The sequence below is a fragment of the Microcebus murinus genome, chromosome 6 (genome assembly GCF_040939455.1).
Source record: "Microcebus murinus isolate Inina chromosome 6, M.murinus_Inina_mat1.0, whole genome shotgun sequence".
Taxonomy (NCBI): Eukaryota; Metazoa; Chordata; class Mammalia; order Primates; family Cheirogaleidae; genus Microcebus; species Microcebus murinus.
The window spans coordinates 71,217,424-71,235,715 of NC_134109.1; the positions used below are offsets into that span (position 1 = coordinate 71,217,424).

Consider the following 18,292-nt stretch of genomic DNA (forward strand, 5'->3'; position numbering starts at 1 on the left):
CTGTTAACTCTGTCTGTTTTTGTCTTGTATATTTTTCTTCTCTTTGTTGTAAAACTTAAGCTATACTTCATCTTCTAATTTCAAAAGTATAACTTAAAAATGTAAATATTCTATATGAATTTAAATATCTGTATATGTGTGTAGATCTCACTGTGACAAATATTTGTTTCTATAATAAAACTATAAATCTAAGTACCAACAGGCCTTTAGAAGAAGGAGCTAGGACACTTGAGACAATGTAGTTGATCAAGTTGTCTCAAAACTGTCAAGATAAAATTTCTACTAAGATGGTTTTAAATTTTGTTGAAGGCCGGGCATGGTGGCTCACGCCTGTAATCCCAGCACTCTGGGATGCTGAGGCAGGCGGATTTCTTGAGGTCAGGAGTTCGAAACCAGCCTGAGCAAGAGTGAGACCCCATCTCTACTAAAAATGAAAAAAAAAATTAATTGGCCAACTAATATATATAGAAAAAATTAGCCGGGCATGGTGGCGTATGCCTGCAGTCCTAGCTATTCGGGAGTCTGAGGCAGCAGGATTGCTTGAGCCCAGGAGTTTGAGGTTGCTGTGAGCTAGGCTGACACCACAGCACTCACTCTTAGCCTGGGCAACAGAGTGAGACTCTGTCTCAAAAATAAAAAAAAATTAAAAATTAAAATAAATAAATAAATAAAATGTTGTTGAAATATTTTTATATGGGCAGTGAAAGTGTTGCATAAAATACCCAGGATTATGGAAGTTAGAAGGAGAGGTTTAAAATTTCTGAATAAAAGTTGGGTACCAAGCCAGAACAGAGTAAAGGAAGCATAAGGAATACAGAATTGCAAAACAAGTATATAAAATATATTCTTTAGAGTTGTGAGTCTTTTTTTGTTTTTTTTGAGACAGAGTCTCACTTCCTTGCCCAGGCTAGAATGAGTGCTGTAGCATCAGCCTAGCTCACAGCAACCTCAAAATCCTAGGCTCAAGCAATCCTGCTGCCTCAGCCTCCCGAGTAGCTGGGACTACAGGCATGTGCCACCATGCACTGCTAATTTTTTCCATATATATATATTAGTTAGCCAATTAATTTATTTCTATTTATAGTGGAGATGGGATCTCCCTCTTGCTCAGAGCTGGTTTCGAACTCCTGACGTCGGGCAATCCGCCCGCCTTGGCCTCCCAGAGTGCTAGGATTACAGGCGTGAGCCACCGGACTGGCCAAGTTGTGAGTCTTGAAAGACAATGCTATAAAGCATGCAGCACAGTGCCCCAAAAGCAGTGAGCAGTCTAGTCTATGACAGTTAGTATTATGTTGACTTAGCTAGCAAATGATATTGAATTCTAGAAACTGGTACAATTTATAACAATCCTATTTAAATTTTTTAGATAAAAGTAATGTAACATAAAATTCACAATTTTAACCATTTTAAAGTACAGCATTCAGTGTTTTTCGGTATAACCACAATGTTGTGCAACCATCACCACTATCTAATTCCAGAACATATCATCACTCTAAAAAAGAAACACTGCACTGACTCAACAGTCACTCCCCACTCTCCTCTTCCCCAGCTCCTGGCAACCATTAATCTACTCTCTTTCTCTCTGGATTTGCCTATTCTGGACTCTTCATATTTCTATTAATTTTCAAAAAGCAAATGTTAGTGGCTAAATAGAGTGCTGAGGAAGCAAGAATAGGACTAAAAATTCAAGCTCTTCGAAGCACAACTAAACCCGATTAACCTGAAAAGAAGGAATTACTGAAAAGGATACATTCTCAGCCCATTAAGCAATATTCAGTTGTGATTATGTTTCTGTGTCATTACTGAGAACTTCAACAATGCAAAGGATACTACTGACTCCCCCACCTCAATTTTCCCCAGAAAGGGATGGTAACTGAAATTGCGATATGCCAGACACAATACCAAATGCTTTACGTAAACTATGTTATCTCAGTTTTATTCTCACAGGAGTCTTCAAATTAAGTAATATCACAAAGATCACAGTCGTAATAAGTGAAAGAGTCAGGATTCAAAACCAGGCCTGCCTGATTACAAAGCCAGTGTCCTGTCTGCTATACCACACTGGCAAAAAGAAAGTCAAATGTAAAATCAATTGAAATCTAAAATTGAGTAGAAAAAGATTAACACTGTTAGAGAATAAAGGAAGAGATAATTCTAGGAACATTGTGGGGGGAAAAAAGCAAAAGATTAAAACACCAGCTCCGTATCATTTCTTACCCATACACATACAGAAGAGGCAGGGTTGCTAGAGTTTAAAAAGCAAACCACAACCATATGCCCATTTAAATTTGAATTTCAACTAAACAACAAATAATTTTTTAGTATAAGCATGTCCCATCCATTTAATCTGAGAACAGTTAAAAAGAGGCCTTCTCAGATTATAGAAATAACAAGGAAAATAAACTTTTTTAAAACTTTAAAGGAGACCTAGAATTTCCTTAGTTATATCAAAATCAAAATATTCCTGTAAAGAAACAATTTTAAAAATCTAAATATAAAACTTGGCCAGGCGCGGTGGCTCACACCTGTAATCCTAGCACTCTGGGAGGCCGAGGCAGGTGGATTGCTCAAGGTCAGGAGTTTGAAACCAGCCTGAGCAAGAGTGAGACCCCGTCTCTACTATAAATAGAAAGAAATTAATTGGCCAACTAATATATATATATATATATATATATATATATATATATATATATATATATAATTAGCCGGGCATGGTGGCACATGCCTGTAGACCCAGCTACTCGGGAGGCTGAGGCAGTAGGGTCGCTTGAGCCCAGGAGTTTGAGGTTGCTGTGAGCTAGGCTGACGCCACGGCACTCACTCTAGCCTAGACAACAAATCGAGACTCTGTCTCAAAAAAAATAAAAAAAGAAAAGAAAAAATTAGCCGGGCATGGTGGCACATGCCTGTAGTCCCAGCTACTTGGGAGGCTGAGGCAGGAGGATCGCTTGAGCCCAGGAGTTTGAGGTTGCTGTGAGCTAGGCTGACCCCATGGCACTCAGTCTAGCCTAGGCAACAAAGTGAGACTCTGTCTCAAAAAAAAAAAAAAAAAATTAACATTATAAGGGCATACTGTTTGGTAAGCTAGCAATAGCACTTCATGTGTGAGAAATTAATCAAATTATCTTTGAATATCATAGCATTTTGTTCATTCCATTTGGTCACTGTCAATATTCAAGTAAGTTGTTGCCACAAAAAAAAATGTGCCCATTAGGGGCCAGCAGAGGTGAGAAATGAACTAAACCTATGAGATCAAATAATTAGTCAGGTAGTCACAAGCATATTAATATAAATTAGATAGGTAGATGGGAAATTCTCTAAAAGTAAATTAACTTGAAAGAAGTTATTAAAATATTCAGCATCAGCACAAAATGAAACTCAAACTTCTGGCTGGGTGTGGTGGCTCATGCCTGTAATCCTAGCCCTCTGGGAGACCCAGACGGGAGGATTGCTCAAGGTCAGGAGTTCAAAACCAGCCTGAGTAAGAGCAAGACCCTGTTCTCTACTATAAATAGAAAGAAATTAATTGGCCAACTAATATATATATATATATAGAGAGAGAGAGAGAGAGAAAATTAGCCGGGCATGGTGGCGCATGCCTGTAGTCCCAGCTACTCGGGAGGCTGAGGCAGGAGGATTGCTTGAGCCCAGGAGTGTGAGGTTGCTGTGAGCTAGGCTGACGCCACGGCACTCACTCTAGCCTGGGCAACAGAGTGAGACTCTGTCTCAAAAAAAAAAAAAAAAGAAAAAAAGAAAGCAGATGCTTACCATCCTTGCTCAGGATCTTCTCCATTCAGCATGGTAAACAGAAATTGCCTTCGGCCTTGTTGCTCCAGTGGGTCCAGGTCTATCGCTGTATTATGGGTAAGAGAAAAGAGCAAAAAATCATATGCTGTTGTCATTTGGGCACTAAGACTTTAATAAGTGCTACAGGTAAAACAGTGATATAAAGCAGAGGTGGGCAAACTAGGGCCTATGGGCTGTCTGCCTGTTTCTGTAAATAAAGTTTTATTGAACAGAACTATGCCAATTTGTTTCTATATTGTCTATGGTTGTTTTCGAACTACAATGGGAGGATTGAATAGTTGTGACAGAGACTGTATGGCCCATAAAGCCTAAACTATTTACTATCTGACAAAAGAAAAAGTTTGTGGTCCCCAATACAAAGGAAGCATTATAATCTGTATTGAAAGCTGTTCTGCCATATGTCAAAATAAATGTGCTCTCACCACTTCACAGCTGGAAGAAATTCTAGGACACTGATTCTATAGGGCCACCTGGAGATTTGGGTTTTGTGGTAGGTTCAAGTAAATGCACCTATGTCAACATTTATTCTCTGCTTCCTCCTCAATTTTTTAAAAAATAAATTTGCCCTGAGAGATCTCTTCATTTTTATATGGGAATGCTGCAGCGTCAAATAAACTAGCCTGCATTTTCCAGTTTCCATCTTATCTAGATAACGGCTATCTGATTAACTTCTCTTCATTGTGTTGTGTGAAATCTTTGTGAAGACTGCTTAAAAGGCTGAGGTGGGAGGCATCCTTTTCCCCAGCAGCCAGTAAGAAACTTGGGGCAACCAAAAAGATGGAAGGCAGGCACTAGGATGATGGAAAGCAAGATAGGGATTTGGATCCCTAATGGTAATCACATAACCTCAGCCATCTCTAGACTTGTTTTACGTAAGTGAGGAATTTCTATTTTGTATGATACAAGGATAGGGTATAGAAAGAAAAGAAACAAAGAGCTCTTAGAAATTAAAAATAAATATTCTGTCAATGGAAGATAAAATCAAGGAAATCTCTCAAGACAGAAAGAAAAAAACAGAGGTAGAATTATAAGAGGTAAATGATAAGAAAATTAGAGGATAAATTTAAAAGATCCAATATTCTACTAAGAAAATGATAAAATATTGGGGACACAATTATTAAATGTGAAATACAATAAAATTTCTCAGTACTAAAAGCCATGTCTTTCTAGATATGGAGGTAAATACTGGAAGACACACCTGGAAAAGTTAAAAGTGGTTGTGGTGGACTGAGGCAGGGGCTGGGGGTGGGGAAGAGATTTGTGGAGAAGAGGTGGAGCAAAGCACTGCTTAATTTTAAAATCTTTTTAGGCCCATTTGATATTTTTAACTATATGTATGTATGAATTTGATAAATCAAATTATAAAATAAAACAGTTGGATCTACCCCATCAACAAAAATCCAGCATAGTTCTGACCCTCAGTATAAATGTTTGTCACCCTCCCCTCTCCCCACTGGCCACACAGGAAGCCTCACCCTTGCTAAAATGGAAGTGAATTTCTTCTCCTGCCCTCGGTTTCCTCAGGGATACTGGAGTCTCTGTCTCTGACAAAGGTAGATCGTAGAATTTGTACTCCACATACACCTGTTTTACATTCTCATCAGACATCACTTCAGCCTCTGGGTAGAAGGCCAGGGAGACAATTTCAATGCACATCTTCTCTGAACCCTAATAAGGAAAATGATTATTTATTTCCTAAAAGTTAGTGAGGCTCTAACTGCTTATATTTCATCCAATTAACACATTATAGTGCTCACTAGAAACCAAACATAGGCATATTCCATCTCATATATTACTCCCTGAGATTCAATTTTTGGTAAAGCTGGCACCAAAAGACAACTTGATTCAATTGCCAAAGCTAATCTGTGGGAAATGTGTAAAGAGAACCCAGTTGTTCTCTTTCCCTGCCTAGTGAATCATGTCTCTAGGTCAGCCTTCCTCAGCCATCTCCACATACAGAAAAAAAAAATCAAGAACATTGCTGAACAGATAGCTTTTTCTCAACTTTCTCAATGAAAACCAATCCAGCATTTTCCTGAGGTTAAGAGCGGAAAGACCTGCTGATTAATAGTGGAGATTTAGTAGCTGCGTCAACTACCATAGCAAAGAGCTGCCCAGCGCTTCCTGTGCCATCTAAGTGCATGCCACAGAGGAGACCACCAGACGCCCCTGCCCTTCCACAGGAACTCCAATACTTTCAACTCTACTTTAAGAGTCGCTGCCACCACCAGTGTCCTCTCTTTTGATTGTCCCTGTGTCCATGTGGGCATTAGGGATACCAGTAGGAAGCCTGAAAGCTTTCTAGTTTCCAGAAGTACACTGAAACCAGTATAAGTCCCCTCCTTCCATAGTGTGGTAGTAAGTCAGAGTCACAACATGAGTTCTGAGTCAATCCACAATGGTCCCCTCCCAGCCACTGTTCTCCTTTCCATCTGGGAATGCCCTCCTGGCTGATGCTGCTTTCCTCCAGGTTGCCAGACCAATGCCTTCACTTCCCCAAAGACATGCCCCCACCCTATCTTTTCTTCTCTTAGAAAGCAAGTGGAGCTCCTGTACCTTCTCCCAAGAAATTCAACAGGCAAGATCTCTCAACAATTCTGCATCAGAATCACTTGGGGTGCTTCTTAAAAATGAAGACATTTGCTGTTTTTCTCTCAATAACCCCCATGTAACCCTCCCAGCAACATCCATCAAGCAAACCACTGACTCTATACATTATCTTCCAAAATGTGGGTTTTTGACATTTTGATGGGTCAGCTTAGTGCATTTTACTAACACTTTTTTAAAAGGACTAGTCAAGTGCAGTAGTGAGAAGGCGGGAAAGTAGTAGAACAAGGAATTCAATCTGTAACTGATATTAGCACTTTTTTAATGAAAGAAAAAAAATAGAATAGGGTTAGAATAGAATAGTGCATGGCAAATGTTAAGGGTAAGCCTGGTTTCTTGAAACTTTTGTTATTTTTATGAGTGCATTGGGAACTATAGAAATGTATTTCTTAAAGTGATTGGCATTTAAAAAGTATGAAAGCCCCTGTTATATCAGACTGCCTAGGGTGGCTCCTGAAAACCTGCATTTAACTTTTAAATATTTAATTATAATTGACATACAGTAAAATGAAAAGAACTTAAGTGTATACAATTTATTCAAGATATAGAACATTTCCACATCCCAGAAAGTTATCTCATGCCACTTAGCAATTATTATTATTATTATTATTTGAGTCAGAGTCTCACTCTGTTGCCCGGCTAGAGTGCCGTGGCATCATCTGGGCTCAAGCGATCCTACTGTCTCAGCCTCTCGATTAGCTAGGACTACAGGCATGCACCACCATGCCCAGCTAATTTTTTCTATATATATTAGTTGGCCACTTAATTTCTTTCTATTTATAGTAGAGATGGGGTCTCACTCTTGCTCAGGCTGGTTTCAAACTCCCGACCTCAAGCAATCCGCCCGCCTCGGCCTCCCAAAGAGCTAGGATTACAGGCTTGAGCCAATCTCGCCCGGTCTTCAAATAGATCTTAATCTTTCATTCAGTCACTCATTCAACAGAAATTTATTGCACATCTTTATTTTATTTTATTATTTTTTTTATTTTTTGAGACAGTGTCTCACTTTGTTGCCCAGGCTAGAGCGTGTGCCAGGGCGTCAGCCTCGCTCACAGCAACCTCAATCTCCTGGGCTCAAGCGATCCTCCTGCCTCAGCCTCCCGAGTAGCTGGGACTACAGGCATGCGCCACCATGCCCGGCCAATTTTTTGTATATATATTTTTAGTTGGTCAATTAATTTCTTTCTATTTTTGGTAGAGACGGGGTCTTGCTCAGGCTGGTTTCGAACTCCTGACCTTGAGCAATCCGTCCGCCTCGGCCTCCCAAAGTGCTAGGATTACAGGCGTGAGCCACCGCGCCCGGCCATATTGCACACCTTTAAATGTACTAGATAGCAGTGGTTCAAAAGAGTGATTCTTTTCTACTTCATTTGTAATTCCACAAGATTCTAATACAATGATTATTGAATGTATCTGTGGATATTTAGTAATGTGTGTGTCCTCAATTACTTCCAAAAGAGATTCAAGGCTGAAATGTTTAACAAATAACTACAGGTTGGGTCAAAAACTGCAGAAATTCAGTGATCTCTCTGAGCCCTCCCATGAAGAAACCCTTCCTCTTTTCCAACCTCCGCCTCCCAAAGTAAACATGCTTTTCTTAGGTGGATTTAAAAACAGGGCACATCATTCAGGCTGTGCATTAATCACAGTACACAATGAATGATACGGGAGCAAGAGGTAGGCAAGGGATCCAGATAAGAGAGAGTAGTGTTGAAGCAAGTTATCATTTACACCAAATCAAAAAATGATCCTTTTATCTGAATCTGACTGTATTAACAGACTCTCATACACATGAAATGTAAATTTAACTATAGCTTCCATTTTCCATCAGATTCATTAAAACTGGACTGGAGGCCAGGCGCGGTGGCTCACATCTGTAATCCTAGCACTCTGGGAGGCCGAGGTGGGCGGATTGCTCGAGGTCAGGAGTTCGAAACCAGCCTGAGCAAGAGCGAGACCCAGTCTCTACTATAAATAGAAAGAAATTAATTGGCCAAGTAGTACATATAGAAAAAATTAGCTGAGCATGGTGGCACATGCCTGTAGTCCCAGCTACTCGGGAGGCTGAGGCAGGAGGATTGCTTGAGCCCAGGAGTTTGAGGTTGCTGTGAGTTAGGCTGATGCCACGGCACTCACTCTAGCCCTGACAACAAAGTGAGACTCTGTCTCAAAAAAAAAAACTGGACTGGAATTTCACATATGTGGCCACTAAGCACACAGTCATTATTTACATTGTCTCACATGCAATCATTACTTCATTGTACTTACTGCCTTAGGATATTTCTGAGACACAGGTGTCACTATGTCATCACTGTCTGTAGTTTGTGCTTCACTAACTTCAGAAGCCTGTTCACAGGATTCTTTACCTGCCAGAGAAGAGGTTGGAGTTACAGAACTATTTCAAAGCACTCTGTTTGGTCCAAGAAAAGACCCAGTACCCACATCTCCAATCCACTGTCTGATCACTAGTTCTAGGTATCTAGATTTTTTTCTTCACTCACTAAGAATCAAACTCTCTTTTTCAAAAATTCACTTATTTGGAAGCTTGCTAAACATCGAGGGTTCACTTGGGAAAAAAAAAAAAGAAGGAAAAACAGAAAGGAGGAAGGAAGGATGGGACGAAGGAAGGCAGGAAGGCAGGAAGGAAAGAAGGAAGTCCTCTTGGAGGGGCTAAAGAAAATGACCAAGCCAAGGAAAAGCAGTGCAATTGTGTGTGACAGACCGTATTTTCCAAAGACGGCCTCAAATAATCTCTCCCATCCCACATGCTTTTCTCACAATGTGACCTCAATACTCCTATTGAGTGGTGGGGTACATGTCCCTTCCCACTTCAATTGAGATGCCTCTTTGTGACTGCCTCAACCAAAAGATTATGGTAGGAATGATGCTATGTGACTTTTAAGACTAGAACACAAAAATGCCATGCACATGGCCTTGTTCTTTTGGAACCCAGCCACCAAGCTGTGAGGAAGCCCAAGCAACCTGCAGAGGGCCCACATGCAGAGGAGCTGAGACCATGGCCCACAGCCACTGCTGAGCTCCCAACTGACAGCTGAGACCAACTTGCCAGCCACTAGAGTGAGCCATCTTGCGAGTTAAACCCATCAGCTCCCCAGCTGAGCTGCCCCATCTGCTATATGGAGGAGAAATGAGCTTCCTCAAGAGACCTACATAAATTGCAAATCCGTGAGAAAAAGAAATGACTATTGTTGTTTTAAGCCACTAAGTTTGGGGGCAGATTGATTGGTCCATGGCAATAGATAACTGGAAGACAGGCTGTGCCTACTGCATAAAATTTCAAAGTCCTGAGGCTGTCTATTCCACTGAGGTCTCAGAGAGAAAAGGTCTGAGAAGACATGGGGCAGCAAAAGCAAAGTCTGCTAAATGGCACAAGGATTGTCTACATATGTGGAAATGGCTTTAAAGTCAATCTCTTTCCTTTTTTGGTGGCCTTTATCTAATGACCTGGTAAATCTTTGTCTAAAAGATTAACAAGGCCCTTTTTCCAATAACCACAGCATCTTGCCTCTGTCACCCCTACTCAGACATCTGGGACCAGGCAGATTCCAGTTTTTTGTGCCTACTAACTGGTGGTCTTGATCTTTTGAAACTCATGGAAAAGAGTGATACTAAAACAATAACTAATAATTTGGCTTCCAAAGAAACAGTCTTCTTTTCTTATTTATGACTATAAATAGATGACCATGTACAAGTACATGATTTCTAGATTACCTCCTTGTTCTACATCTTACATTCTACATACAGAAAAAGTCAGTGGATATAGGTCATACTCAGTCAAATACTTGAAGAAATGTAAACTGGGAACATGGAGATTATTGCAACCTGCATTCAGATCTGGATCTGAATCTTTCTACGTACATCATTACTATTTATACTATTAGTTAAAGATTAAATAATATTCCAGCTACTCAGGAGGCTAAGGCAGAAGGATTACTTGACCCCAGCAGTTCAAGGTTGTGAGTTATGATCGTGCCACTGCACTCAAGCCTGGGCAGCCCTGTCTCGAGAAAATAAATAAATGAATCATATTCCACTGTCTACTAATTTTAAGAATGGAAATGTTCTCTTATTTATTTATTTTTTTTTTTGAGACAGAGTCTCACTCTGTTGTCCAGGCTAGAGTGAGTGCTGTGGCATCAGCCTAGCTCACAGCAACCTCAAACTCCTGGGCCCAAGCAATCCTCCTGCCTCAGCGTCCCAAGTAGCTGGGACTATAGGCATGTGCCACCATGCCCGGCAAATTTTTTCCTCTATATATTAGTTGGCCAATTAATTTCTTTCTATTTATAGTAGAGACGGGGGTCTCGCTCTTGCTCAGGCTGGTTTTGAACTCCTGACCTTGAGCAATCCGCCCACCTCGGCCTCCCAGAGTGCTAGGATTACAGGCGTGAGCCACCACGCCCAGCCAGAAATGTTCTCTTATAACCAGAATTTCTTGCCTTCATGTAAATTAGACCCTGGGGAGATTTGGGTTTGATTATTCCTGTCAACCTTCCTTACATTGAGTATCCTTTGATGGAAAAATAAGATTACATAATAAATAGAATACTTTCTCCTTCTCATGAGAAAAGTCATTTAATGCTCTTTCCATTTGAGAAGTTATGCCAAATACATTTAAAAGCCCCCAAACTATACTTTTAAATATTTTTAAAAGACACCCTTTTCAGTAGTAAATGGAAAAAAAATTTTTTACAATATTTCAGTATCACCCTTTATATTTTTCCTCTTTATTAATTTTTTCAAGCATATAAAAAGTACACGAAATATAAATGTTCAGTCTATCAAATTATTATAAAATGAACATCTGTATAACCAGCCAGCCAAGAAATGGAACGCTGCCAACACTCCAGATGCCCAATGGGTGCCCTTTCCTAATGGTAACCCTCTCCCTCCTCCTCTAGAAGTAACTGCTATTCTGACTAGAGTCAGAACTAGAATAAGCACTCTGGGGGCCGAAGCGGGAGGATCCTTTGAGCTCACAAGTTCGAAACCAGCCTGAGCAAGAGTGAGACCCCATCTCTACTAAAAATAGAAAGAAATTAGCTGGACAACTAAAAATATATATAGAAAAAATTAGCTGGGCATGGTGGCACATGCCTGTAGTCCCAGCTACTCTGGAGGCTGAGCAGAAGGATTGCTTGAGCCCAGGACTTTGAGGTTGCTGTGAGCTAGGCTGACACCATGGCACTCTAGCCATGGCAACAGAGTGAGATTCTGTTTCAAAAAAAAAAACAAAACAAAGAACTAGAATAAAGCATTTGAGGCACTGACCCCAGGCACAATATTTGAGCGAGTGCCAAAATACTCAGTAATTGAGACAAATACTATTTTAATACAATATTTTACAAAATCAAAATTAGTGCAAAAATCCATAATGAACAAAATGTCAAATGTTTAAATAAAGATAGTCTAACTTTATTGAAATTCACTACATTGCTTTGCTTTGTGTTTTTCCCACTGAATTGAGTTATGCATCTCTACACATTATAATTTAGATTTGTCTGTTTTTGAAATCTCTATAAATAGAATCATACATTATGTATTCTGTGTATGTTTGGCTTCTTTCACTGCAATTATATTTTTAAGAAGTATTTCCGTGAATATACACAAATAAATAATAAATGAAAAAAAAATTTTTTTTTTTTGAGACAGAGTCTCACTCTGTTGCCCTGGCTATAGTGCCATGGTGTAAGCCTAGCTCACAGCAACCTCAAACTCCTGGGCTCAAGCCATCCTCCTGTTTCAGCCTCCTGAGTAGCTGGGACTACAGGCATGCACCACCATGCCCGGCTAATTTTTCTATATATTTTTAGTTGGCCAGTTAATTTCCTTCTATTTTTTTAGTAGAGATGGGGTCTTGCTCTTGCTCAGGCTGGTTTCAAACTCCTGACCTTGATTGATCCTCCCGCCTCAGCCACCCAGAGTGCTAAGATTATAGGCATGAGCCACTGTGCCCAGCTGAAAAAAATTTTTAAATGAAGCAACCATATTGTTGTAAGTGGCTATAGATTTTTTTGTTTTTCTTCTTGTACAGTATTTTACTATATGAATATACCATAATTTACTTATCTAGTCTACTGCTGATGGACATTTGTGTTGCTTATACTGCTTTGCTCTAAAGAGCAAATATCATTATATATATAAGCACATATGCCTAGGAATAAAATTGCTGGGCCATAGGGAATACATATAATCAATTTAACTAGCTAATAAAGTTTGCCAAATTAGTTGCATAGATTTACATTCCTGTCACCAGTGTGAGAGAGTTCCTCTTGATGCATATCCTCACCAGTGCCACTTTTTAATTTCTGCCAATCTGGTAAGTCTGTAGTAGTCTCTCATTTTTGGTGCAACTTGCATTTTTTTGATTAATTAAACATGTTGAACATCTTTAATATTTTTACTGGACATTTGACTTTCCTTTTTGTAGAGTGCGTTTCAAATCTTTTGCCCACTTTTCCGTTGGGCTGTCTCTTTCCTTTTGATTTGTAAAAGTTCTGTGTATTTTCTGAAGTTGAATCCTTTGGTGGTTATATATGTTGTATCTCTTCCACTCTGTAGCTTGCCTGTTTAAGCTCTTGATAAATAGAAATGCTTATGTTTTTTTTTCAGTTCTTTACTGAAAAGACTTGGAAAGAAATTCTTATTTAAAGGTAGTCAACTTTATCACTATTTTCCTTTGGATTAGTTCATTTTGTTTCTTATTTAAGAAATTTTTCCTTACTCTGGAAGATGAATAATGCTGCTATGAATACTTCACTATAAGTCTTTGGGTGGACAAATGTTTTCACTTGGGTAGATACTTAATTTTTTTTAAGAGAAAAAAGTCTTGCTATGTTGCCCAGGCTGGGGTGCCGTGGCAAATTACAGGCACAATCAAACTACTGATCAGCATCAGAATTTTGACCTGCTCCATTTTTAATCTTGGCTGGTTCACCCCTCCTTAGGAAATGAGGTGGTCCCCTGATCCTCTGAGGTCAGCATATTGATGTTGAATTTAGTGGGGACACCAGATTGGTATAGTACACCACAGTCCAGAAATCCTGGGCTCAAGAGATCCTCCTGCAGGCCAGGCGTGGTGGCTCACACCTGTGATCCTAGCACTCTGGGAGGCCGAGGCGGGCGGATTGCTCGAGGTCAGGAGTTCAAAACTACCCTGAGTGAGACCCTGTCTTTACTAAAAATAGAAAGAAATTAATTGACCAACGAAAAATATATATACAAAAAATTAGCTGGGCATGGTGGCGCATGCCTGTAGTCCCAGCTACTTGGGAGGCTGAGGCAGGAGGATCACTTGAGCCCAGGAGATTGGGGTTGCTGTGAGCTAGGCTGACGCCACGGCACTCACTCTAGCCTGGGCAACAAAGTGAGACTCTGTCTCAAAAAAAAAAAAAAAGAGATCCTCCTGCCTCAGCCTCCCAAGAAGCTGGGACTACAGGTGGCACACTACCATGCCCAGCTTCCATGAGTAGATGCTTAAGAGTAGAATTGCTGGGTTGTATATGAAATATGTTTAACTGTTTAAAGAACAATGAAATGTCCATCAGCCCATTGCCAGGAGTGCTGAAAAAAATAATTAAAATAAATAGAAAAAAAATTTTTTAAAAAAAAGAACAATGAAATGTTTTTCAAAGTGGCTGTACTGCCTTACATTTCCACCAGTAATCTATAATATTCCAGTTTTTCCACATCCTAACACATGGTATGGATAGCCTCTGAAATATTACAATTCTAGTTGCTGTGTACTGGTATCTCATTATATTGTTGGTTTGCATTTTCCTAATTACTAATGATGTTGAGCATTTTTTTTTCATCCACTTTGGTGGAATGTCTATTCAAATTAAGTTGTCTTATTATTTTTTTTTTTTTTTTTTTTTTTGAGACAGAGTCTCACTTTGTTTTCCAGGCTAGAGTGAGTGCCGTGGCGTCAGCCTAGCTCACAGCAACCTCAAACTCCTGGGCTCAAGCGATCCTCCTGCCTCAGCCTCCCGAGTAGCTGGGACTACAGGCATGCGCCACCATGCCCGGCTAATTTTTTTATATATATATATCAGTTGGCCAATTAATTTCTTTCTATTTATAGTAGAGACGGGGTCTCGCTCTTGCTCAGGCTGGTTTTGAACTCCTGACCTTGAGCAATCCGCCCGCCTCGGCCTCCCAAGAGCTAGGATTACAGGCGTGAGCCACAGCGCCCGGCCTAAGTTGTCTTATTATTGAGTTGCAAGAATTCTTTATAGATTATGGATAGAAATCCTTTATTAGAAATGTGATTTGCAAATATTTTCTCCTAATCTATTATTTACTTGTCTTTTCAATTTTTTTTTCCAACCGCCGGTGGAAAAGAAATCAAGAAAAAATAAAAAAGAAAAGAAATAATAAAATAAAAATAAATCAATTTTTATTTTTGAGACAGAATCTCACTCTATGGCCCTGGCTAGAGTGCTGTGGCATCAGCCTCGTTCACAGCAACCTCAATCTCCTAGGGTCAAGCAATCCTTCTGCCTCAGCCTTCTGAGTAGCTGGGACTACAGGCATGCGCCACCATGCCCTGATAACTTTTTCTATATATTTTTAGTTGTGCGGCTAATTTCTTTCTATTTTTAGTAGAGATGTCGTCTCATTCTTGCTCAGGCTGGTCTGGAACACCTCAGCTCAAATGATCCTCCCACCTTGGCCTCCAGAGTGCTAGGATTACAGGCGTAAGCAAATCACACCTTGCCGTCTTTACAATTTCTTAATGGTTTCCTTTAAAGAGCATAAATTTGAAACTGAACTTCAGTGAAGTTCAATTTATCCATTTTTATTTTCTGGATGAAGCTTCTGTTGTCGTATCTAAGAAATCTTTGTTTAATTTAAAATCAAAGGTTTTCTCCTATGTTTTCTTTTGGAAATTTTATAATTTGGGGTCTAATATTCACATTTGTGATCCATTTTGATAAATTTTTATGTATGCTGTGAGGTAAGGGTCTAAAGTTTCTTTCCCCCAGAATGTGGATTATCCCAACACCATTTATTGGAAATACTAGTGTTTCCCGAACAAATTGCTTTGGAACTTCTATAGAAATTCCATTGACCATATATGCAAGTAAGGTCATATTTTGGATTTTCGATTCTGTTCCACCTGTCTATAAATCTATCTTTTTATTTATTGTTTATTTATTATTTTTTTGAGATAGAGTCTCACTCTGTTGCCAGGGCTGGAGTGCAGTGACATCATCATAGCTCACTGCAACCTCAAACTCCTGGGTTCAAGAGATCCTACCACTTCAACCTCCAGAGTATCTTGGACTATAGGCCCATGGCAGCACACACAGCTAGTTTTTTTTTATTTTTGTAGAGATGGGTCTTGCTGTGTTGCCCACCCTGGTCTGAAATGATCCTCCCACTTCAGCCTCCCAAAGTGCTGGGATTATAGGCATAAGCCACCACACCTAGCCTATGAGTCTATCTTTATGTTAATACCACACTGACTAAATTACTGTGTCTTTATTGTAAGTTTTGAAATCAAGTAGTGAAAAAATTTCAATTTTGTTCTTCCTTCTCGAAACTGTTTTTTTTCATTTCTATATTAATTTTAGGGAAAACTGTTCAATCCATAAACATGAAACATTTCTCCATTTATTTAAATCTTCCTTAATTTCTCTTTAGAACTTTTACAGTTTTCAGTATATAGGTCTTTCATTTCTTTTATTACATCTATTTTTTGTTTGTTTGTTTGTTTTTTGAGACAGAGTCTCACTTTGTTACCCAGGCTAGAGTGAGTGCCGTGGCGTCAGCCTAGCTCACAGCAACCTCAAACTCCTGGGCTCAAGTGATCCTCCTGCCTCAGCCTCCCGAGTAGCTGGGACTGCAGGCATGCACTACCATGCCAGGCTAATTTTTTGTATATATATTAGTTGGCCAATTAATTTCTTTCTATTTATAGTAAAGACGAGGTCTTGCTCTTGCTCAAGCTGGTTTCAAACTCCTGACCTTGAGCAATCCGCCAGCCTCGGCCTCCCAGAGTGCTAGGATTACAGGCGTGAGCCACCACGTCTGGCCAACATCTATTCTTAAATATTAATATTTTATTCTTTGGATGAAATAGTGAAGGGATTCACTTTGATACACTGATCATATATCCTACAACCTTATTTACTTGCTTTTAGTTCTAGTAGTTCCCTCCCACACTTTTGTATATTTCTTATTTCCTAAATGCAGATAAAGGAAATATACTGCAAATAAAGATGGCAATATTTCTTTCTTTGCAATTTCCATGACTATAATTTCTTTTTATTTCCTTATTGTACTGGTTAAAATCTCCACTACAGTGTTCAATAGGAGTGGTGAAAGTAGACATCCTTTCTTTATTCTCAATCTTTATGAAAAAGCATTCAGTCTTTCACCACTAAGTATGATGTTTGCTTATAGGTATTATTGTCCTTTATCAGTTTGCAGCAATTTTCTTCTCTTTCTAGGTTTCTGAGAGCTCTTATAAAAAATGGAAGTTGGATTCTGTAGAATATTTTTTCTCCATTAATTTATTTATTTTTGAGACTGAGTCTCACTCTATTACCTGAGCTAGAGTGCTGTGGTTTCAGCCTAGCTCCCAGGAACCTCAAACTCCTGGGTTCAAGTGATCCTCCTGCCCCAGCCTCCTGGGTAGCTATGACTACATGCACATGCCATCATGCCTGGCTAATTTTTTCTATTTTTAGTTGTTTGTCTAATTTATTTTTATTTTAAGTAGAGATGGGTCTCATTCTTGCTCAGGCTAATCTCGAACTCCTGAGCTCAAGCAATCCTTCCCCCTTGACCTCCCAGAGTGCTAGGATTACAGGCGTGAGCCACCATGCCCAGCCTTTTTCTCCATTTATTGGGATTCTCATAAAGCTTTTGGCCTTTATTCTATTACTATAGTGCATTAAATTAATTCATTTTCTGATGTTAAACCAACCTTTTACTCCTGGAATAAATTGTACTTGGTCATGGTGTGTAATCTAATAGTTTTATATTTTGCTGGATTTGGTTTGCTAATAATACATTAGGGATACTGCATCTATATGTTCATGATGGACATTGTCTAAAGAGATTTTTAGGATCCTTTTGTAGTTCGTAAGCATGATGATTGGGTTTTCATGAGCATACATGAGATGTGCCTCTCTCAACCCTTGTTACCATGTTGGCACGTTATCCGTCTGACATGAAAAAAAAGAAAGAGTTTTTTTTACCATTTCGGTACAGGCGAGTATCGACTATAGTCGATAGCCACAGATGAACGTGCAGAACTGAGCGCTGACTTTAGCCAACAGTCGTGATATCAAGGTGCACAGCCAAGCGACAACTTTAGCGTTAATAACAAAACTTGACTTTTCTAATTTTTCATTTATCAAAATAAAATTGTGAGCATTTAAAAACAATGTAATAGGCCAGGAGCGGTGGCTCACGCCTGTAATCCTAGCACTCTGGGAGGCTGAGGCAGGAGAATTGCTTGAGGTCAGGAGTTCAAAACCACCCTGAGCAAGACAGAAGCCCCGTCTCTACTATAAAAATAGAAAGAAATTAATTGTCCAACTAATATATATAGAGAAAAAATTAGCTGGGCATGGTGGAACATGCCTGTAGTCTCAGCTACTAGGGAGGCTGAGGCAGGAGGATTGCTTGAGCCCAGGAATTTGAGGTTGCTGTGAGCTAGGCTGATGCCACAGCACTCAGTCTAGCCTGGGCAACAAAGTGAGACTCTGTCTCAAAAAAAATAAAAAATAACGTAATAGGCTGGGCACAGTGGCTCACGCCTGTAATCCTAGCACTCTGGGAGGCTGAGGCGGGCGGATTGCTCGAGGTCAGGAGTTTGAAACCAGCCTGAGCAAGGGCAAGA

General features: G+C 39.7%; 1 protein-coding gene and 1 non-coding gene across 3 annotated transcripts in view; one reads left to right on the plus strand and one right to left on the minus strand.

Annotated features, from left to right (window-relative positions):
- RPGRIP1 (RPGR interacting protein 1) overlaps window positions 1-18,292 on the minus strand; it is an 82,936-nt gene that overhangs the window by 6,797 nt on the left and 57,847 nt on the right. For both annotated transcript variants that reach the window (XM_020285884.2, XM_076004198.1), the window contains 3 exons: window positions 8,683-8,780; window positions 5,283-5,475; window positions 3,769-3,853 (listed from right to left, as the gene is read on the minus strand). In XM_020285884.2, the coding sequence (XP_020141473.2) occupies window positions 3,769-3,853; window positions 5,283-5,475; window positions 8,683-8,780 (376 nt within the window). The remainder of the gene's footprint in view (window positions 1-3,768; window positions 3,854-5,282; window positions 5,476-8,682; window positions 8,781-18,292) is intronic.
- Window positions 17,515-17,618, plus strand: LOC142871803 (small nucleolar RNA U13). Its single transcript, XR_012919988.1, has one exon. It is a non-coding gene; the product is annotated as a small nucleolar RNA U13 (small nucleolar RNA).